Source organism: Balearica regulorum, chromosome 8 (genome assembly GCF_011004875.1).
Source record: "Balearica regulorum gibbericeps isolate bBalReg1 chromosome 8, bBalReg1.pri, whole genome shotgun sequence".
Taxonomy (NCBI): domain Eukaryota; kingdom Metazoa; phylum Chordata; class Aves; order Gruiformes; family Gruidae; genus Balearica; species Balearica regulorum.
The window spans coordinates 7,708,250-7,730,509 of record NC_046191.1 but is presented as its reverse complement, the minus strand read 5'-3'; the positions used below and the strand labels follow the sequence as shown (position 1 = coordinate 7,730,509).

General features: G+C 42.7%; 1 protein-coding gene across 2 annotated transcripts; it reads left to right on the top strand.

Moving 5' to 3' along the window:
- The first annotated feature begins 54 nt into the window (after positions 1 to 54).
- CDKN2C (cyclin dependent kinase inhibitor 2C) lies at positions 55 to 6,921 on the top strand. 2 transcript variants are annotated; one of them, XM_075759438.1, is made up of 3 exons: positions 55 to 884; positions 1,256 to 1,396; positions 4,996 to 6,921. In XM_075759438.1, exons 2-3 carry the CDS (start codon positions 1,268 to 1,270, stop codon positions 5,368 to 5,370), a joined length of 504 nt encoding a protein of 167 aa, XP_075615553.1. In that variant the 5' UTR covers positions 55 to 884; positions 1,256 to 1,267; the 3' UTR covers positions 5,371 to 6,921. The 2 variants fall into 2 exon arrangements, with proteins under 2 accessions (XP_075615553.1, XP_075615554.1); XM_075759439.1 differs by lacking the exon at positions 1,256 to 1,396 and having other exon boundaries at positions 66 to 884.
- Positions 6,922 to 22,260: the final 15,339 nt, after the last annotated feature.

Here is a 22,260-nt window from a genome sequence, read left to right as displayed (position 1 = left end):
CGGGTGTTTCAACTCAAAAAGCGCTCAAATTTTTTTTCTTTTCAAAAAAAGCTGATGAGGTTAAAAAAAAAAAGGGGGGAAAGGAAAAAAAAAAAAAAAAGAGAGAGAAACCGGCTTCGTGTCCGTAGGATACAGAAGTAGCGATTGTTTGTGCTTAAAAAAGGGGGAGCGCAAAGTCGCGGGCGGAGGCAGCGCCCGCCGACCGGCAAGTGCAGCTTTATTTCGCGAAGTTGAAAGAGGAGGCGAGCGGCGGCTGTCACTGCGCTGCCGAGCACAGCCGGGCCGGGGCAGCGGCGGGCACCCGCGCAGCCCCTGCCCCCGCCCGGAGCTCGCCCTCCGCTCCCCGGCCGGGGCGAGAGGCGCGGCTGTCGCCAGGGAGCGCCCGGCGGAGCGCGGGCAGTCGGCGGCGGGGCCCCGGCCGGCGGCGGAGACGGCTCCGCGCCGCGGCTCCTCCGCGCCCTGAGCGCGGGCGGCGGTACGCGGCAGCCCGGCCCTCCACCCACCCCCCCCCGCGCCGCTACCGCCAGGCCGCCGCCCGCGGACCCGCCGCCCTCCTGGATGCTCCGGAGCCGCCGTCGCCGGGGGCGGCCGCCGGGCGGGATCGCGCCCGCCCGCTGCGCGGAAGCTGCGCGGAGCCGCGGGAGTGAAGCTGCTGCGGGGAGCGAAAGCGCCGAGGGAGCGAGGTCGGCGGCTGGGCAGCCGCTGCCGCCGCGCCCTGCCCTCCGCGGGCGCGGCTCGTCCTTCTCTTCCCTGCTCGGCCCGGACTAGAGGCGGCGGTGTGGGATGAAAGGGGGGATCCCGAGCGGGAGTGGATGCACACTGCTACAGAAGACTTTTCCTCGGAGCTGTTGCTGCTAAAGTCTCAGATCCCGACTGTGAACAGGGTGGGTTGTCTTCTTCTTCAAAGATCTCAGGTCTGAGTGAGTCTCCGGTGTACGTGTATATATGTTACCCATAACATATATAATGTGTTGCATAGCTATTAATCTGTCTCCCCCCGAAAGTGGCCAAAGTCTTTAATAGGAGTTACTCTATATGTGGAAGCAAAGAAATCTTCTTTCAAGTGGAGCTGCAGTTTTGCTGAATAATCACGTGTGAGTTAGGGGCGGGCTCTTGGCAAGGAGGTTTTTTACGAGTATTTACTACAAGGTCTACTCCAGAAGATTAACCATCCCAATCCTTCTGTCAGTCTCCGATGCCATGCCTGGTTAAAAAAAAAAAAAAAAAAAAATCTCATCTTTTTTCCGATCGTCAGTCACCCTAAAGAATGGCCGAGCCTTCTGGGAACGAGCTGGCGTCCGCGGCTGCCAAGGGGGACCTAGAGCAACTTACTAATTTGTTGCAAAAGAATGTAAACGTCAATGCACAAAATGGATTTGGGAGGACTGCGCTGCAGGTTGGTATCCAGAGAGGGAGAAAATATTTCATCACTGGTACCTACGTGACCCGGGTTTCCAAAAAAGACAACGTTTTAAACAGGCTGGTGGATGAAATTCGAGTGTTTTTTCAAACTCGTTGGATGCCATATTTTATAACTTTAGTGGCTCCAACTCCCTAAAATGACGTACTTGAAATAAAACTGGTCAAAACCATTATTTCAATCGGGGATCACCCTCAATGTCAAACGGGCTACGAGTTTGCTAATATTTTGTAACTTCGTGGGGAGGAGGCAAGGAATGAAAGAGCTGAGATGAAAAGAAATCAGCTTAGGTGAGCAGGATTTCATAGCAGGTCTGTAAACACAAATGTGCTGTTCTCTGAAACTTAGGATTTCTCTCTCTTTTTTTTTTTTCCTCCGTGTTTCCCCCCCCCCCCCCCCCTGCACTATGCTTTTAAAGCGGGACTCGTCTCGGTTCTGGGGTCTGCTCTAGGTGGTACTTTTCCTTTATGCGCTGTTTGTGAGGAATGACCTTTCTCGTTGGGAAGCATGCTGCTCAGAACCGAGGACCTTCGATGTACGTTAAGAGTTAGCCCTACGAGTTAGGGTTCCGCCTGAATCACTTGCCTTTTCATTCATAATTAAGGCTTAAAAATTTGCTTTTTTAGATCGGCTAGCAGGGCACCGGTTCCAGCTATTTCCTTTCTGATCGTATAGGGTGCTATGTCCTAATTTTTAAGTGTGTGGCTGTGCTGGCAGGAGTTGGAACTCGTCCAACTGCTCACTATTGGAGCTGATGAAAGATTTTGCTTTTAATAATATCAGATAATGATGGCGAAAAGGCTAGAATAGCCACCAAATAGTGAAAGAAGTGATTTAGAAATCCGGAGAAAAAAAATGTGTGGTTATTTGTACTTAAGGTGCGAATAATGAAATGTGGAAGTCGAGCTATAGGTCTTTTTAATTTCACACATTAGAAAAATCGTTTGTTAACTCTTCTCCCCCCCTCCCCTGAAACTATGATAATAATTTCTGAAATTGGGGTTTTAAACAGCATAGAACTTGCGAGTGTGCTCGAGATATTGACAGTTTTTTCGCTTAACATCAAAATGTTTGAGCTGGAAAATTAGCACCTCTTGCTAAAAAGCAGGAATGACCCTTTTTTTTAACAATTTCGCTGAAGCTGGAGATCTGCGAGCTCCTCTCTGTCCTGTTAGCACCTAAATAGGGCATCGCATGGCAGTGCAGGCAGTTGCAGCAACTTTTAAGAGAGTGAAAGGTTTTAAATCAAAAACTTACACAAACTAACTTCTTTAAGAAAGCAGGAAACATTTAGCTAGTTGGTTTATCCTCGGGACGAGGGCTGAAAACCGATTTGTCCTACAGTAATGTATCTTTTTTTTTTTTTTTTTTTCCCCTAAAAGCAGCTAACTGTCCGTATCCTGAATTAAGGCATATTTTACACAATGACATAGCATCCAGCTATATTAAACAAGCATCCGTGTCCTAACAATACTTCTTATCGTTGCCTAATCATAACTGAGTTAATTAACCACAACAAAAATCAAACCAGCAGAATATGTCGACTTATTCTCAATATGTATCATCCCGAAATGTGCTGTGGGTGCGTGACCACGCTCGAAAGAGCACTCTGCTTGTGCACTCTCCACAACTGAGATAATCTCTCCCTAATCTCTCTCTCAATTAAAACGGAGAGAATGCTCCTATATTAATACCAATTAATTTATATTTTGCTTCTGCATTTATGTTTAATTAAACAACTGCTCAGCTTGTCTTGCTCTGTACTTTTTATTTCTGATGAAGTGTACCTATGCAGGCCTCAAATACATGTCCTGCCCTTATGCTCCTCGTCAGACTTATTCAATTAATGCTTTCTCCTTCTTTGCCTCCCTCCCCCCGAGTGAAACTTTGCAAAATAAAGGGCATTTGCTGTACAGTCGTAGCCCACGTCCCAATAGCATCACCTTTTAGATGATTTTTCTCTCCCCCCCCCCCCCCCATCTTTAACTGAAGCCTTCAGTCTGAAGCCTGAACAGAGAAAACTCCCACTTAAACCAGATACATGTTTTGAATTCAAAAATAATACAGCCTGGGCCCTCAACAAGGGACCAAAATGTCCAGATTTTACTAAAGAAAGAGAGATTACAATGCTCTTGTTTTCTTTTATATCGCTTCCATCTCCAGTCAGAAGTGAAAGAAATGGCACATACGGAGCTGGAAGCCTTGGGGTACAGAGAAATCTCTTTCCCTGAATCCCAGCCTGTCTTATCTGCACTTTTGCTCTTGTCTATAGATATAATATACGGGGCTGCTTTATAGTCCAAACGCTGCAGTAATTCTATTTATTATAGCTTGTTTTTCTTAAAAAGCCTGATACATATTTTTCACCAGGAGAGGTTTTTTTCAGTAAATCCCTTGCAGAAATTGTACATTATGCTAAATCTAATGCACTGTAATGCTCATTTATGCAGATAATTTTTTTTAACCAAGATTTGCAAATCATGGTGTGGACGTTTCTAAGAAAATAAAAAAGATTTTTTTTTTTCCCCCCGAAATTGACACTTACAATGAGACTAATTACAAGAACAGGAAAATCTTGCCTATAGGGTGGAGATTATACATTACCATGTTAATTTTTTTTAAGTCTTTGAGAAAACAAAAAAATGAGGAATTTGGAGGAAATCGGTGCAAGCTGTTAAGTCTCAAATAAGAGATATTTGCGTTCTAATTTTGACAGTATTATGATGCAATCGAGAAAATTTAAAGAAGCTTTTTTTTCCCCTGAGAGAAACAGTTAGAAAATCCAATTATTGTTGCTGTTTTTTTTTTAAAAGGGATGTTTTTAACAACAAAATATAGCCACAGTTTACTTATAGTGAAATTATGAAAGTATAATATTATATACTGGTTTTAGAAGAAAACTTCTGGAACTTTGAAACATTCCTTTTAACTTCTCCTTTTTGGGTGACATAATGAAACACAAATATTGGGGAGAAAAAAAATTTCTTCTAACATTTATTTTTCTTAGCAGACAGAGCTATGGTACAGTCCAAATATTTGTTTTATGATAATGCACAGACAATGTAAACACCTGAAAGCTTATAAAAACACATCCTACATTTGCTGTTGCTGAGGTAAATTATCTGTTCCTCAGAGACCCTATATTTGGTGTTTAACGAGATTAAACGGTAATGCAAAGGTGTCTCAATACTTAGGCAAATAAAACCGAACCATACTTAATTTTTGTATGTTAAGAAGCTGAGATAATCCACGTTTAAAAAAAAAAAAAAAAAGAAGTTATTTTATCCCCATTCTACACCGCCTGTTTCAGATATTAATCTTTCTGAGGCAGAAAGCTATTAGCACCGAAATGATAAGATCTTTCACCATTTCTCCGAGTTTAGTAAAAAATACATTAAAAAAATAGATGTTCTTGTGTCTCGTTAGTTTTACAGTGGGGCTCTTCTGTCTGTTTCAAATGAGGATTGAGCCGTAACAAAACCCAGAGATGAGAAATGAGGATCTAAACCCAGCGCTGAAGCAAACACCCCCCCACACACACCCCGCGCTATTCAACTCTTCTTTTTCTTTCATAGGTAATGAAACTCGGGAACCCCAAAATTGCCAGGAGGTTACTAATTAACGGTGCGAACCCCAATCTGAAAGACAGTACTGGCTTCGCTGTAATTCATGATGTAGCCAGAGAGGGGTTTCTGGACACTTTGCAGACTCTGCTGGAGTTTAAAGCTGACGTTAACATTGAGGATGACGAGGGCAACCTGCCCTTGCACTTGGCCGCCCGGGAGGGGCACGTGCGGGTGGTGGAGTTCCTGCTGGAGTGCACGGAGTGCAAGGTGGGCCACCAGAACAAGCGGGGGGCCACCGCCTACGACCTGGCCAAGCTCTACAATAGATCCGCCGTGGTGAAGCTCTTGGAGGACAGCAGCTTCTTCCCTGCAGCCATGAATTAAATCCAACTCGGACGTGCGCTCCTTTGGACATTAAGGCTTTCCGCCTTTTTTTTTTTTTTTTTGGTTTTTCCTTTTTAATAACATTTGTTACAACCTTCTTTCTTTCTTTTTTTTTTTTTTTTTTTGAACAACTGATAGCGTAAGTCTCAAGAAATTCTAGAGGTGGGTTTTTAGGTAATGGAGATGTTTTAAATCCACGCTCTCAGCAATTTCTTACACCTATCGTTCACAAAGTACTCACAGACTCAGCCGTGTATATGTTGGTCGCTCATACCTAGTTTTCCAGTATCAAGTTTTACAGTTTATTTTTAGGTCTTTCGTGTTAAGTACTTAATTCAAGAGCTGCATATTCACATGCTTTACGTTGCTGGACTTTGGAGAAAAGGAAATACCTTCCTGTGATTTCTCCCACCTCTCAAAGCACTCCCCCTCCCTCTTCCCCCCCCCCCCCCCCCCCCCCCCCAGCTTCGGTCAGGCTTAAAGGTTTGAAGTCCTGGTTTGGATTAAACCAGCCTTTTAAGGGGAAACCTGCGACTCCCTGCTCGGACAGACCTCGGAGTCAAAGGCTGCTTGGCCTGGGGACAGAGGATGGCCCTTAAAGGCTTCGGGAAATAGCTGCGTTTTGACACTAACAAGAGCTTGTAGAAGTAGGGCACTTTCTAAATGTAGATGACACTTTTCCCCTTTGTGTATTTAAACTTTCACCAAGCTGGTTTTGAATTTAGTTACCAGAAACAGTTTAAGTGGTGTTTTTTTGATCGCCAGAGGTTTTAAACAGCTCAGTTGAGTAGTTCGTGTTTACTGTGCACTGAACAAGACTTTTTTTTCTAGTTTCAAAACAAGCAGCAGAGAACCATTGTCAGAGGCAAGAGGACTCGAAGGCTGTAACACAAGTTTTCTGGTCGCTTAATAAGCTGAGTGCAGTTTAGATGCTCTTTAAGAAATATTTGCTTTCCACCCACTGTTCTGTTTTGCCTGGAAATAAACTGTTTTAATGATAGACGCATCTCACAAAACAGGAATATTTGAATACAGTGACATTGAGGAAACAGCACGTTTGATATTTGGGAAGTTATGTTATTGCTTGCACCTAAAGCACAATTTAACCATTGAAAATTTTTTCATTACAATACAGCTGAGACTATTAACCAGATTCGAACTCATTTACCTCTCCGGCCACAACAGGAACTAACGACGCTCAGCAGTATTGGAAAGAGTTTCGTATGAAACTTGTAATGTTTGTACGGGATCTAGTTCTTGGACAGATGGACAGTTTAAAGTGCTTTCTTTTGAATAGCCTAAATCTTAATTGCGCAAAATAGAAGGTTTTAAATCAACGCAAAATGAGCAGTACTTAAAATAGCACTTAAAAGAGGAGGGGGTGTACATTAGTTTAGATTTTAACTCTTAAAAAAAATATATTTTAGCCCCACAAAATCAGTTACTACCGTTTTCGAGTAAAAAGTAATTTGCTGAAACTGTCTGTCACGTTTACGATACGCTTTGTCACACTGCTGTGTTTTCTGATTAAAAACCTCTGTGAAATATGAAGTTTGGCGCGCTTTTGTTATCGTTTTTTGTTCACAAGGGCTCTAGACATCATTAATCCAAGCGGCACGGCACATAGGATGCATGATTGGGGAAATAACCCACAAAATACCCGGTATAAAGAGCACTAAACCCATCTGAAGTATTAAAACCGAGCAACGCAATCCGCCGGTCCCCGAGGTGAAGTGACCCAAACCACTCCGTTGCTACCCGTCTCCCTTTCCTCATATCCTGAAGGATGCTCCAAGCTTTTCCCTTCTCTACAGCTAGTGCCCTGCACTCTTCTTACAAAGCAGAAATCCGCGCTGCCACCAGGATTTCTCCCATTCGCTGCTACAGCAGAAAGAACACCGAAAGGTAATATTCATCTTTCTCACTTATTTTTCACTCGTGCTACTAAAAAAAACCCCCTCATCCCAGACCCGTTTTGAGCTCTCTCAGCATTTAATTTACGCTATACCGAAGTTTAAGTAGTGGCTTAATAAACCAACTGCTTTTCCGAGAAAAACGCCCCGCCTAGTCAGAAATAGCGGCTTTTATTGCATGCCAGGAGCTCACCTTAAAGCCAGGACGTGTTACATCACGGTCATGCCTCTTGCGTTAGCGGGTGAGTTACGGGCGGTGTTAAGTCTGGCTTAAAGGTACCTTTTATTTGCTTTTACCGCCGCATTTTCTCTGTAAGCCACTCCATTTATCGAAAATAATATTATAATTCGAAATTCCTGGTTAGATACTGTGAAAGCGAACATTACTCTCTGTTGCCCCAGGAAGTTAATAGTTACTACAAAAAGCCCCTGGGAAACCAAAGAAATAAATCAGGTGGTGGCTGACATGCACCTTACAGGGTTTGCAGGTGATAAACCGTGCCTGGCTGCTGGGGGGGGGTGTGCTGGGACTCTGCTTTCCTGCACAAGTTTTAACATTTACTGAGCGAGGAGAAAATGATATAAAGCAAGTCTCATTAATAGGGAATCTTTATACCGAACAAGGATTCTAATATCGGATGTGGCTTCAGAAATCACTTTTGTCATTTTTCGCTAGTAGTCTGGCAACATCAAAAAGCCCAGTTTGACAAATTCGCGTATTTGTGAAAATATCGACAATAATATTGACCCGGAGATAGAAAACTGCGGCGTATGAGATGGAACGAAATATTTTTGAGAGCTTTTATTGGGACATAAACCAGCTGAAAAGTAAGTCCCCCAGGCAGGAGCAGCGATTGTCCTGCAGCAGCCCAGGAACAGGCAGTAAACAATATAGTCTCGAGATGAGAGGTATAAATAGAAACAAATGCAGCAAGCACAGAAAAATGTGCAGAAATAAAGTATAAAATGTAGCAGAACCAGGATTCGTACTGACCAGGCTACGGGAGAATACAACTGTGGGGAAAGAGCCCTCGCCCCTGTTTCAGCTACACGGATCAGCAAAGGTGTTACACTTGACCTTTGTTGCTAAATCATCCTCGGAAAAACGGCGGGGGCTGCTGAATTTCTTTTGAAAGTGGGCAGATCCTAAAGGGACCCTACAGGGAACGAACAGAGTTTAATCTGTGGCAGCAGCACCGGGGGAGGGTGAAATAGCCGGTCTGTGACTGCCGGGGGAGAGAGGGGGAGAGGTGCACGGCTAAGGCAGGCACACAAAGCTGCCCGTGCACTTACACAGGGGAGTGTAAATGATAAGGTATTTGAAGGTGAAATCAGCCCAGTCGCCAGTGCAATAAATGACTGCACATTTAAGTACACGAAAAGACTTTCTTTCCAGTTTTCAGTGTGGGGAGAGGAATGAAATCAATGCTTTATTCCACGGTGGGATAAGAAAGTAGCTTCGCAGGAAATGCCATTGCATTGTTCACATGAAGAAAGAGTTAAAACAGTAGAAAAAAGCCCCACTTTTAGCTTTTAAAAGAAAGAAAAAGGTTTCTTCCACAAATGTACCTGGCAATTCGCTGGGCAGCCAGAAGCAGCCATACATTATTATCTGCTTACTGAAGTGCTGAAATTCCCTCGAAAAAAAGCGAGGGGAGGAAAGCTTCTGCATTTATTTGTGAGGACTGTTGGACTGTGCATGGCGGGGGGGGGGGGGGGAGATGGGGGGGATGGGGGGGGAGGGGGGGGAGAGAAGGAAGGAAAGAGAGAAGGAAAGAAAGAAAGATTTCTCACCAAGTCTCAGAAAAGCCTCCCCCACAACACATGCAATTCAAAATGTCGGTGCTCCCGGAGGGCTCTGCCGGGATCCCCGGGGACGAGGGAGGGTCGGGGCCGGCGGAGGTGCGGGGCAGGTCGGGCGGCCCCCGGGGAGCGCGGCCGGGAGCGGGGCCGCCGGGCGGGGGGGGCGCCCGGCTCCGAAACCGTTAGGTTCTCTTCTACGGTTCCTCTCCCCTTTCTCTTCCTGTCCAAATATTTTTAAATTTACGCGCCTTAAATAACAGTCTGATTTTATTTATTTAGTTTCCTCCGCGGGCTCTGCCGCCGCTTCGCCTCGGCCCCCCGCCGCGAGGGGCCCCGGGGGCGGCCACCGGCCCGCGCAGCGCTCCGCGCCCGGCCGCGGCTCCGCGGGTGCTCCGGCCACCGCCGCCACCTTCCCCGCTCGCCTCCGCCGCCGCATTTCTTCGCAACTTGCACTGCGAGCCCCCCCCCCCTTTTTTTTTTTTTCTCCCCCCCCCCCCCCCCCCCCTTATTTCTCCCTCCTTTTCCTCCCTCCCTCTCCCCGCGGTCGGGACTGGAACCTCCTCAGAATAAGCCTGATGCCTTCGCAGCCTCTCAGCCGCAGTGAGTACAGAAAAGGGACCCACATCTGCCGGGGGGATGTTTATGACACATATTTGTGGCTGCTGCCCGCTGCCCGGGCTGCGGCGCTCCCGCTGCAGCTCGGGGTTCCCCCCCCCCCCCCCGATTTCAGGGATGCAGAAGCATCTTCTCCCAGCGCAGCTCCCACGTAGAAGACAAAAAAGAGGCAGGTTCGTCTCCAGGTTTCCTTAAAAAATGGGAAGCAAGGTGCTTCTCCCAGCCGCAGCTTTTAATGACCTTTTGTTACATTTGAAAATTGCAGGCAGGCGAACCCGGGGGGGGGGGGGGAAATCCACGCTTCTTGGTTTCTGTGTCACAGAGGCGAGGAAATGATCTTTGGATGTAAACTACATGGCACATTTCTGATAGCCAGATGTGCCAAGACTTGCTCTGCAGACCCAAATTACAGAGCACCGCTCAAAAAAAAAAAAAAAATTAACTTCTGTTATGGCACTGAGTGGTAAGATGGCTTCTTGCATTTTGAAGAAGCACTAAGTACAAATCACCAGGGACATTTTACAGTGCTAAAGGTTACTGCTTGTCATTTTGTACTTTTTCCCCAGAACGTTTGAATTACCTTTCAGCACTGTATCAGTTAGAATTGTGCAAGTTCATCTTAAGGAACTACGAGGAAGAGAAGTCTCCTATGTTGGATACTTAGAATAACCTTGACCTTTCATTAGTGCTTATCCTAAAAGATAAGTCATACAGGGAAAGCAGGGAATTGGGCAAGGCACCTGCAAAAGCATAAATGAAACGTCTCTATTTTTAAACCAGAGTTAAACCGGCTCCGAATCCCACAAAACAAGGGACACCGAGGGGCTAAAGTCAAAATCCAGACCTCACTGGCAAAATTCCGTTTGATACACACAGGAGCCCGAGTTCATTTCCTCAGCCCAAGATGCATTTTGTGCCATTAGTCCAATCAGCACTGCTGAAACTCCAACTGCCAAAAAGGGTAAATTCCCTCTGAAAGGGACTGAATCAGCCAAAAGTATAATCAGCTTTTCAGGGAAGTGCAAGACCACTGAACCATGTTTCCAGTTGCATTTCTTTGTTCCTCTGTAACTGCTTTCTGGTATTTGTAGAAGTAATTAGGAGGGCCACTGGTATCTGTGAGTATTTTAAATAAAAAAGCTTCATTCTGTGTAGGAAGCACGAAACATTTTGCTTCACAGTGCAGCCACTGAAAGGTTAAAGTCAATTCACAGCTCCTGGTGAAAGTTTTCCTTCAGCAGATAGTGCCTATCAAGATGATCTTTCTTTCTCCTGTTACACCCCGAGAGAGGAAACCGGGCAGCATTTATATGGCAACACAGCCCTCTTCGCTCCTCAATATTAAGATTATTATCAACACAATGATATTTTAATGAATGCTTTTATACACAGAGCTAATGAACATTTAAAGGAAAAGATACCCACACAGCAGTACCCACAATCAAATGCGATGCCCTGTAGGAACACTGAGTATTCAAAAGCTTTTCAGGGTTTGACCCTAATGAAACACAAGACCGGTCCTGGGTACACACCGCATTTATATGCAGAGTATACCGCAGGCCGGAATAAGGGCTTCTGCTAAAGTTAATTGTAATTTTCTGGTGAGGGAAGATCGCATGTTTAGGCCGTAAGTTATTAACATCTATTCTGATGGAAATAGGGACATTTGGATACAGTTTGTCAAATCAAAAAGAGTGCTTTCTGCTTCGGATGTGTTACCACCGAGGCGACGTACCACCAATTGAATATCTGCACTTCTAAATCAGGCGTGCCAGGATGGGAGTGTATTGATCGGTCATGAACTTTTGCTTATATTTAGTAACGCTGGCAAACAGGCAGAGGAGATTTTCAGTCCACACTAGCTAGAATACCAGCAGGCCTGGAAACGGAGCTGTTAATTGTAATACTTCCTACAGAATGGATTTTTTTTTTTTTTTTTTTAATTTTCTGAAAGGAGAAGTACACCCTGCTAGGAAAAGCAGCTTTATATCTGGACATACCATAGTTATTGAAGGTGTGGCTGTAGGTACACAAACAAAGCTGTATTTAATCTCTAAGGGAATTTTACAGAGAACATCTGTTAAAGAGAAAAGTATGGTTGTTTCATGAGCTGTAACTTTTAATAATATCACCTCCTTGCACCAACATATATGCTCTAAATAGTGTGATGTGTGTGGATTTTTCAGATGTAATTTGGTTTAGCTCCTGTAAAATCAGGGCTAGAGACAAAAAGCTGTGCTACACTACGATATATTCTCGAGATTCTCAATCCAGCACTGTATGCATATATTGGAGTGAACAATTTCCTTCCTGTACAAACATTTTAATTTATAGAAACATATTGTTTTGTGTAAAGAAGGTAGTAGATAATTAACTGTATTAATTTAATCTAATTATAGGCCTCTGAGGCAAAAAGCTGACACTTTTCATTGTGGTATATTCAGAGAACTTAATTGAAAAAACATTGCAGCCACAAGGCATAACATGCCCATCGTAGATTTGATACTAATTCTTTTCTCAAAAATGGGATGAGTCTGATGCTCGCTAGAGATAAGGATTACTGTTACTCACTCGAGTAAGGCAAAGGCTGGGGAAGCTCGTTATGCAATGCTGCAGTGCACTGCAGTATCTCTGCAATTCCAGAGCTAACCACAGACAACTTAATTTGCCAAATTGCGAGATGGTTTTGTAATGTACACAAGTATCTATTACAAATTAAGAAAAGATTGAACGGATTTTTAGCTGGGACGGAGGTCAGAATTTGAACAGAGATCTGCTTCAAGAAGCAATAGGTCAATGTATCAACCCTGAGTTCTGTTTAATCTTTAGGAGTAACAGCAGCATTACCCCTAGGAGTTGTTACTAGGAGTGTAATTTGTGTTTTTAAGCTATCAGTATGACAAACAGAAACACAGACAGCAAATCGACACTTGCAGCTCCCGAGTATATGAAAATAGATGTCTGACCATTTGCAGTTTCAGAGTCATTCTTCCTATCACCTGATACATACCAACAACTTACTCAGAACTCTGACAGCAGTGCTACTTGCGTTCTCAAAAGGAAAACAGCTCATCTCTGCCTTCCAGCTGACAGAGAACGTAACACACCAAACGTGCTGGTCGTGGGGAAGCACTTGCCGTTTATGTTAAAGAAATTCCAGCTTGCAAGCTGAATCATCATTTTAGAGGCAGATATCACCGTTTCCCCCTACTTTATCGCTGGCAGAGTGTAACTCTGGTGTCTCTGCAGCTGTAGCAGTACCACGGGGCAGGACACCTCCCACTCCAGCTCCAGCTGCTGCTCTCCCTGGCTCCTGCCTGAGTGACCTCCATTTCTGCCCTGCCCGTGGGCACGCAGAGGCCACCCAGCCCTCTCCGCCTCTCTGTTCTCACGTCCCCAGGTGTCATTGTTCCTAACGGGTGGCAGAAAAAAAACTGCAAAGGCAGTGCTGCTCACCCCTGTGATGAGGGTGCCTAATTACTGTGGTGATGGTGCAAGCCCTCTTAGATGACAAACCCGAGCGAAAGGCCATCGAGCTAAGCACAGGGCCTTGCTTCGCTTCGCCAGTGAGAGGCATTGCTGGCAGCCCTACCTATAATTTTTAAATTACTTAAAATACGTTTTTAATGTATTTTGCAGAAATACTTTTACTGTGGTTAAAAAAGCAGCATATTGCACTTTAGGCACTTCAAATGTTTGTTAATAAAGTCACAGGAAGCCTGAAAAGTAAACAGGCGGTGACATGCGGTCATCTTAACTCTGGGGCTCTGGCTGAAGAGATCCAGAATATTTGATAAAGCAGCTCTCTAACAAGTGTGGCTATAGATGCTAGCCATACCCGATTCCTCTTCCTATATCATGACAGATAAATTGCAATTTGCATTGATGTCTGACTCAAAAAAATCAGCCTATTCTTGGAGTTCAGCCTGCACTTACACTCCTCTCCCTCGATGCTCTTAACTAATCTTCCTTCTGCCTGGCTCCTGCCTTCCTTCTCTCCTCTGTGCTGTTCCCAGGGTATCTCCCAGCTCTTGCTCTTCCACGCTTTGCTCATCCCTCCCTCCATTCCCTGGCTCCTGCCTTCTTGCACTCTTCACGCTCTATTTTCACCTCCTAGTTTCCTTTCCTTCATCTGCACATCTACCTTCTTATATTTTTCTTAATTATTTCCTCTGGCATCTTATCTTTATCTCTGTTATGCTTATTAACCTCCTTACCTAATATATCATATCCTTTCCACATTGCCCAGCAGAATGTCATTATGTATATATGTATAATCTTTTTTTTTTTTTTTTAAACTACTAATGAAAATTTGCTTCCACAACTGACTTCTGTCCATGATGTCCTAGCTGTCCTAGGAGAAGTCCTAGCACTTGTCAGTAGTAGATGTCTCCCTGCCACCTACCGCCTTCATGTCTTCCTTCTGCCTCTCGCTTTCTGCTCCCTCCCATGCTCTGCTGGTTACAGGCCTCCTCCCAAACTCTTTGTGATCCATCCTCCTTTTCTCACCGCCTCAGCAGCAACAGAGGGAAGGGAGATGGTGCACGTAGCGGGGGTACCCGGATCTCACAGACAGTAATCTCTTAGGAACGCAGGAGGAGAAATTGCAGAGAAACGCTGCTTGGTCCCCACTGCCTCAGGCAAAGAACGTACTCGGTTGCTCTGCGACAAAACGGCACACAGTGCCTGCACGCCGTACAGCGCTGAACGCAGAACGGGCTCCGTCAGCACAGGCTGATCTTCGGAAAATGTGGCTGCCAAAAGCTAACAATTCTTAACCGATCGTGTGCAAACTGAGATTTTATGGAGTCTTATAAGTATGGTACATTTGGATGCACATCTGTGAAACCACAGCAATGGTGCTGCCAAATTCCAGGTTGCTGCTCAAAAGGTACCTGGATGAAACTAGACCAGTGATGGTGTTCCATTTCAAATTCCTTCCGTAGAGAAATGGGGATACCGACACTTCTGAATGAAGCAACCGGATTATTATTTTTTAATATGGGCAAAATATTTTTTTAACCTTGTTCTTGAAAATAACTACAGTGGTTTAGCTGGAAACTGCCAAAAATGAAACCTGGGGCAGATGCTTGGCTTGGAAAATACCAACCCAAATAGTTACAAGCAACTGAAAACAAGATGTTATTATGAAGCACCGGACAAGATTAAGGAGAGCGGTTCCATGACTTTGGCCTAAATGTGGAGGATTTTTAAGTGACCTGTAATGAATTTCTTAGTAACAACTTTGTTGAAATAAGCAGAATTCAGTCAGATTTCACATTTTTGGGTGAGGACATTTCCTCTGAAAATAAAAGTTATGATCCAGAGTGCTCTAATGTGAAGAGGGAAAGGGAGGAGTGTGCTGGGATTGAGACTGGGAGCACTGGGACTGAGGGCTGGAGCAGTTTCTTTGGCAACAAAAACAATTTGAAAGATCTACAGAAATGCAGAAATAAATGATAAAAAAGTATTCTATGGAGATGAAACCTTACGGAGACAGCCGATGGAAGGGAGGGAAAGGCATCGCTTCTGGTGGGAGAACATCAAAGCAACAGAAAGGGAAGTCCAAATATTTTGTTAGCTCTGGGGTTCTTAAATACCCTGGCGCCGCTCCGCACGTGCCCATGGATTAACCCACGGAGTGCAGCCGGTCCCCTCATCCCCGCGCCCTGGGTAGTGCAGCTCGCCGTCACAACCCCCGGGGAAAGCATAACCTAACAGCCCCCAAAGGCACGCCACATCTCCCACGGCTGACTGTCTGCCCTCATACACCAAACTGAAAACTAAGGCAGTTCGGGGGCTGCTCCATGTGTTGAACCCTCCCTTCCATGGCAATGGCGAACGGCCATTGTGTATGGCAGCGCGGCAGGCTGGACAGCCGAGGGTATTACCTGTTTCAGTCATCTGACTTGAACGCTCCGCTGACTCCCTGCCGGAGGTTTCAAGAGTAGGTTCACGGCAATGGTTGCAGCAATTACCACTGAAAGGTTTTTTGCATTTAAAATTGTCATTCCATTTCTCTGCTAGGGATGAAAGTAAGAGTCACAGAAGTCCTTTCTAATATATAATGAAATGCCTGTTAATTTGCAAGTACATCTTTTTTTTTTTTTCTTTTCTATAAAATTAATACTTTTAAATTCTTTTAGCAGATCTAATGGATTGTCTGTCACTGGAATGTACGTTTGCCTAGAAGATATGTTCTAGCTTGAAAAGAAATAAATTCAGGAAGTCCTGTGGCCTTTGTTTTGCAGGAAGTCAGACAAGGTGAAAATGGTGGTCCCTCTGGTCACTTCATCTCGATCAGTCTCTGTTTGTCTAGGATTTTAACAGCACAATTACACTAATGCTGTAAACCTTCTGGGCAGTTAAAATATTCTGAACTATCTTGCATAGCCTATGTTTGAAGAAGTTTGGTTGCATTTAAGCAAAATGCTTTATGTTAATAATCATTGTTATATAAATTATGGTCAAAATGGTGACCTGTGATAACACTGCATGGAGAGCAGTATGAAATTAAAACTAGTCTCATTAAAAAAAATAAATCTGTCTTCATAAACACAAAGCTGAAAATTCTTGCTGGGCACTGTTGCTTGGCATACAACTTCTTTTGCTTTTCTTAAAAGTGCATGTGTTTAACATGTTTAGATTTCTTTTCAGGTTTAATATTAAGCCTGAGTTGGCAGTGCTTAGTTCTGCAAGATTTACATAATGTACCTTACTCTTAACGGTATCTTATGCTCAGCACCTTCTTCCATTTGATACAGTTTCACCTCCTTTTTTTTTTTTTTTTTAGCAGGAAAAATGAGGTTTAAGGATAGCAGAAAAATTGGCCTGACAACATGATCTAATGAACCACAAATCCGCCTTCAAAGAGAAAAAGTAGCAGGAAGTTCTTTCATACCAGGTATTAAAAATAGACTGCACCAAGTCCTGGAATGCACACAGCAGTTACGTAACGATTTTTCAGTGACATGCATTAGGAAATATTCTCAGTAAATGTTTTTCCTTCCTAACACCCAGTTTGCTTCTCTGAAGTTTGGAAATTCTTCATATGGATGCTTCTAAGAAGTCTGAAATTATAATGTTCATTTCAATAACCTATCAATTAGCAAGCCACCTAACGACACCATCTAATGGTACAATTGAAGTATTCAAATTTAGTATACCATTTTCATAATGGCGCAATGTGAAACACACGATGGAATCCAATTTTTTTCCCTGCAAATTAGACTTGATTTACTTCTGACGTAATGATTTTGCACTGGAGGCACCAAAAGAGAGAAATCTCTTTGGGTACGTATCTTAAATAATGAGAATGCTGGGTACCTTGGAGCACTGAGAAATCTTTCAAATGTTTCCAAAACGTTTACTTGTTATTAGGTGCCTTTTACAAATGGGAGGCATCTGTAGAGGAGCCAGAAGAGCTATATGTAGTTTCTAGCACATTGAGGAAACTAAATGGTAAATTATTTTGAAGAAAATCTTCCTCAGACTTTCCCCGGAGAGTGAGGAGCTTTCCCAGAGGTCTAGGCTCTGGATCTTTGCAGTATAATTTAAGAAGGTAATAAAGGAGATGGAAAATAATTAAAGTCTAACTCCTGGATTTTCACAGTCCTATTGTTTTCCTTGGATTACTTGATGTTCAGAACAAATCTGCAACATCCTCTGCCTATAGCAAGTGTATCACACAAGGAGGGCTACATTACTTAAACCTCGTCTGCCTTTTCTGACTTGTCTATTGAAAGACACAAGCCCTACCACAACATTTAGACTTCCGTGGCCACCATGGACTTATCACTAACTTTATTAATTTCAATTTATACTTCAAAAAGACAGCAAAATTCCCCAATGCGAAGGTTCACACTTCTCTCCCACCATGGTTAGTACCTAACTAACACTAGTGTCAGTATTTCCTAGGTTGCCACGTATTAAGATGTACCCACAAGCACAATTATGGACAGTTTTCATCACCCGCTCATGTCGGTGATGGAGAGCGATAGGAAGTATTATGGTGTGGGAAATTCTGCCCATATTTTGGCTCCTACTAGTAAGTTTTTCCCAATTCATGTAATGGAGACTAAATACCAGGAGATCCTAAATGGTCAGACATGACCATGGTAAAGCAATACGAGCCTTTTTTTTAAGATGAGGAGAACTCCACTCTTAGTGTTGGGTCTGGCCTTCCTGAGATGTCTTTAAAATATTTTCAAAGCTAAAAATGCTTTTTGTGGAGCAAGTGAAGCTCCACACTGTTCTTTCTGAGAATACAGAAAAACCTGATCAAGGTACAATCAGATAAAACATATCATTTATTTTCTCTCCTTACTGTTCTGCAGAATGACAGAATGAAACAATCCATATTTGATATGTGAAAAAACTGTACCACATTCAAAATATTTCATTTTGGAAAGATACATAAATAATAAAAGCAGGAGAACAAGTTAGCTTCTTGTAGGGAACCTGTTTGTTTGATAAAATATTAAGAAACATCTTAATGGGCAGTCTGAAAGAAAATGAAATCCATGTCCAAAATCTCTATTAGAAGAAGTAGTAAGGAAGTGAGCATCAAAGTTGAGATAAAAGTTCTGCTTTTCAGAATGCCGAACATAACTTTTTTAAAATCAAGGTGTCTTTAAGGCCATAGGAAGAAAGAAAAACTGATTAAATTATCAACAAATTCATTTGGTTCTAGATGCTGTTATACAAATACATTTCTGGGAATCCAGTGCCTAAAAAGTAATTTGTGAATAAGTCAATACGTATTTTTCTACACTGATACATATACAAAGCTCGAGCTGTTTATGAGGGGAGGAACACTGTGTCATGCATAGTATTCAGTAGTGCTCCGAATTACAGGAAGACTCATTCATCATTCAGCCTGATTAGTTTACATGAACTGAAGCAAATAACATCCTGTATTTTCTTACACATTTTATGACTATTTTCATATAAGCAAAAATGCCTTAAATCAGACATTGTCTGTTTTGAGGAAAGGATATTTTAGAGCAAATAGAGAATTACAGACTCTTGTTACATCTAACTTTTCTGTAAGCTATGCATCACTCAGTCATTTGTGAATATTTCTGAGTTTTACTGGATATAGTCACTTTTCATATGAGATTTGCTGTCACTGACTGTGATACTCAAGGTCACCATTGCAAATGTAGTAGTAAATGAAAGCTTCTATTTTGGCTGAATTTAAAACCTCAAGTCCTTTCTGTCCCTAAACAAACATTGGAAACTTTATTTGCATATTCAGAGAAAACAGATTTCCTTATTTTAAAATAATCTGCTGTTATTTTGCTTGCAATTTGCCTTTTGTTCACATACCTTTATTCTCTTCATTAAAGTTGCTGATGTGTCTAAATTAAGAAGTCCTATTATTATATTCATAAATGGGGCAAATTTGAGATCACCTGTGAAAACCAAAGCAAAGCTCTGCCACACCACATTTTCATCCACTTTCCAGAAAGGCAGAGATTATCCTGTAGCACTGAAGGCTATACTTTCATGGTGGGAAGAAATTCTGAATTTTACACTGTTTGCTGGCTACATACAACAGAAGAATAGACAATACCATCCAAGCTTGGGACAATTAACAGGATGTCTTTAGAATATTTTTATTACATTAATCTTTTCTTTTGCTTGAGCCAGCGTTCCCCTTGAGAGGAAGAGAAATGATGCTGAGACAACTTACTATTGCAAATTAATTGTATGGCCTATTTCCCAAGCATTTAATTTGGCCACAGCAACCTGTTTAGCTCAGGTGTGTTGTCATAAAGTGACATAAAAGAAAGACCAAGTTCTTTAGAGGTGGCCAGTAATTTTAAAGGGATGAAGGCAAATGGCTGGCATTACTGCTTTTGTCCAAGTAAAAACTCTCCTAAACAGCGTAAGGGAAAATCAAGTGATTTAGCCTCACCAAACTTCACGCCACGTGAGATCTTTTGGAAATGCTGACTGAAGACGAACTGTGGACTGGGACAGAAGACTGAGAAAAGAAGTTGGGCTTCATATGGCAAAAGTACATGAAACATAAAGAAAAAAAGCAGAGCATTTTTAAGTTCTCATAACAGCTAAGTCTGAAATTTGGAATATAGGTTTGGGATAGATGCACCTGCTCAACCCTGAGCCATCTACTTGCCAGGCAGCTGTCTCTACCTGCACGAGTACAGATAAGTCCATTGCAAAAAGGCCAATACATTGGGTCCCTTCCAAGTCAGTGGGTCTGAATTTAGACTTTTACAGCAGGGTTTGTTGGTTTGGTTTTTTTTTTTTTTTTTTTTTAGCTCTGGCATTCTAGAAAGTATTTCCATGTGTGTACCCCTTGTCTGAGTCCACTCTTGGTACGTGGGCCTCCGCGATTAAGCAATCCTGGATCCTTAACTCATTGCCTCCAACTTTCCCAGCCTGCTGCCTGGGTTCTTCTCTCACAGCTGTATGGGTTTCAGCTTTTCAAAGCCCAGTTTGATTCAGCCTGTGAACACAGGAACTTAGATTTGACATAAAATCTTTTTGGGACCACAAAGGTATAATTTTATAGTTAAATACATCATATTTTTCTGGGAAAACTTAAAGGCAGTGGATAATGAAGACAGATTAGGAGTTGGCATTTTGTCAGACTCTCAAGGAATCTCTCCCCGAGTAAACTGTTTCACTGGGAATATTTATTGTTCAGGAAGCAACACTTATACTTTCCTTGCCATGAATGAATTCTGCAGAATCCTACAGAAGAAGGTGGCGTATCACCCCAAAGAAGACTTCCGCTAGGCTGATCACTACCTATAACGATGTATCCTTCTTCCACGAAGCAGACAGGCGTAAGCACATACTTCCTACAGGGAATTAGTCTTTGAGAATAGGACACGGACATTTTAGTTATAGGGAGTAGAACACTAATAGACATGAATACAAATTTGGAACGGATAAAATACTCATCCTGGTGCATTTTGAAGATAATCAGCTCCCTTTTTGTTAGCACGTCCTAGAGATGACTTAGTTTCACAATTTTAGACTCCAGAGAAATATGATTCCCAGAAGTTCAGGGACTCCTTTTACTGAACTGACCTCAAAGGAAAGATCTGTTTCATTCTGTGCCTAGTCTCTTCCCTTCCCATCTCCCCGTACTGCTTTTGAGGAGCCAGTACCACCAGTGACATTCACTCTGCAGGCTCCGTGCTCCCGCCAGCTTGCCCGCCCTGCAGACGGTGGGCAGGAGCGAAGCTCCTTGCAGGGACTGGGCACAAACTTGTTCTAAATGTTACTGAAAAATCCTAATCTGAATCTTGGTACGAGATATCCATTCATTTATTAAGAGCAAATACAGCAGACAACTAATGCTGCACTTTTTCTATTATGCAAACCTGCTGCTAACAATGAAGAAGATGATGTCATTCCCTGGATGTGACAAAGGACTAATATTATACGCAGTAAAAACAATGAGTCAACAGTTTCTATGCCCTTGAGGTCAAAGCATTCAACAGTTTTGCAAGTAGACTGTTCTTTTTGTGCACAGATCTTGTAGTTGTATATTAATACAAAATGTGTAAAATCAAGATGAAATTTTTAAAAAACTTTTTTGGTTTCGAACAGAATGTTTCAAACTAGAAGTCCGATTGAAATATCTTATAACATCAACTGATAAAATTTTTGCCCAGATATGTTAAGTATATAATTGCAAAACATTTCTTTTTTGGTAAAAAACACATTATCTTTGTTAAGTTATCATTTGTATGATCTTGAGAGGCTCTTTGCAATTCCCAATACCATTAGTAAGAACTGTGAGTATTAATGCAGCAACAAAATAATACGAAATGTTCTGGAGATATTTTGTAATGGTCTGAAAGATAAGAAAGACCTTTAACATGGAAATGTGTCTTGAGAGACAATTGAAAGCAAGGAGTCGAACAACCAAAGTTTCCGAGATTTTCTGGAATACACTCGGTCTTGACCAAATCCATCTTTAACCGCAGCTGCATCTAACCCATAGCACAAGAAATGCCTGGTGTTGGTACAGAGCCTTTCTTCAGTAAATCTAAAATAATTATGGAGGATTATTATCCTCCTCATACAGTGAAACTGAAGCACAGAGAAGTGACAGCTCAAGGTCATTTAAAAGTCAGGAGAGTTTGGAAAGGAACCCGGATTTCTCAATCTCTGTCCAGCACTCTGCCCACTGGGCTTCAATGCCTTGCTGAGTATCTGCCTGATACGGCTCCTTTTCGACGCTAGATGTAATTTAACAACTTTGACAAGTTTTCCGTTCATCATATTGTTGTCTATAATAATTTTACTTTGTGGAAAAATAGACTTGCCTAATTAGATCAGGCTGCTGACACATGATCAAGTGCAAGGGAATCCCAGGCCAGCGGAGTCTCCGTTCCTGTTGTCCTTGCAGACCCGACTCAGAGACAGGAGAGCAAACTGGATTACATCTAGATAGGCTTCTATGTAGGAAGAAATATAATTTTGCCTGCATTGATGCTAGCTGACAGTGTTTTGGATTAAAATGAGTCCTAGTGTGGAATAAATAATACTCAGCATCCTGACAATTAATTGA

Bases quoted from the DNA above. Each gene is read 5' to 3' on its own strand.
- CDKN2C (XM_075759438.1), top strand. From the start codon at position 1,268: ATGGCCGAGCCTTCTGGGAACGAGCTGGCGTCCGCGGCTGCCAAGGGG. The intron at 1,397-4,995 runs GTTGGTATCCAG...TTTCTTTCATAG, and splicing joins TTGGGAGGACTGCGCTGCAG to GTAATGAAACTCGGGAACCC.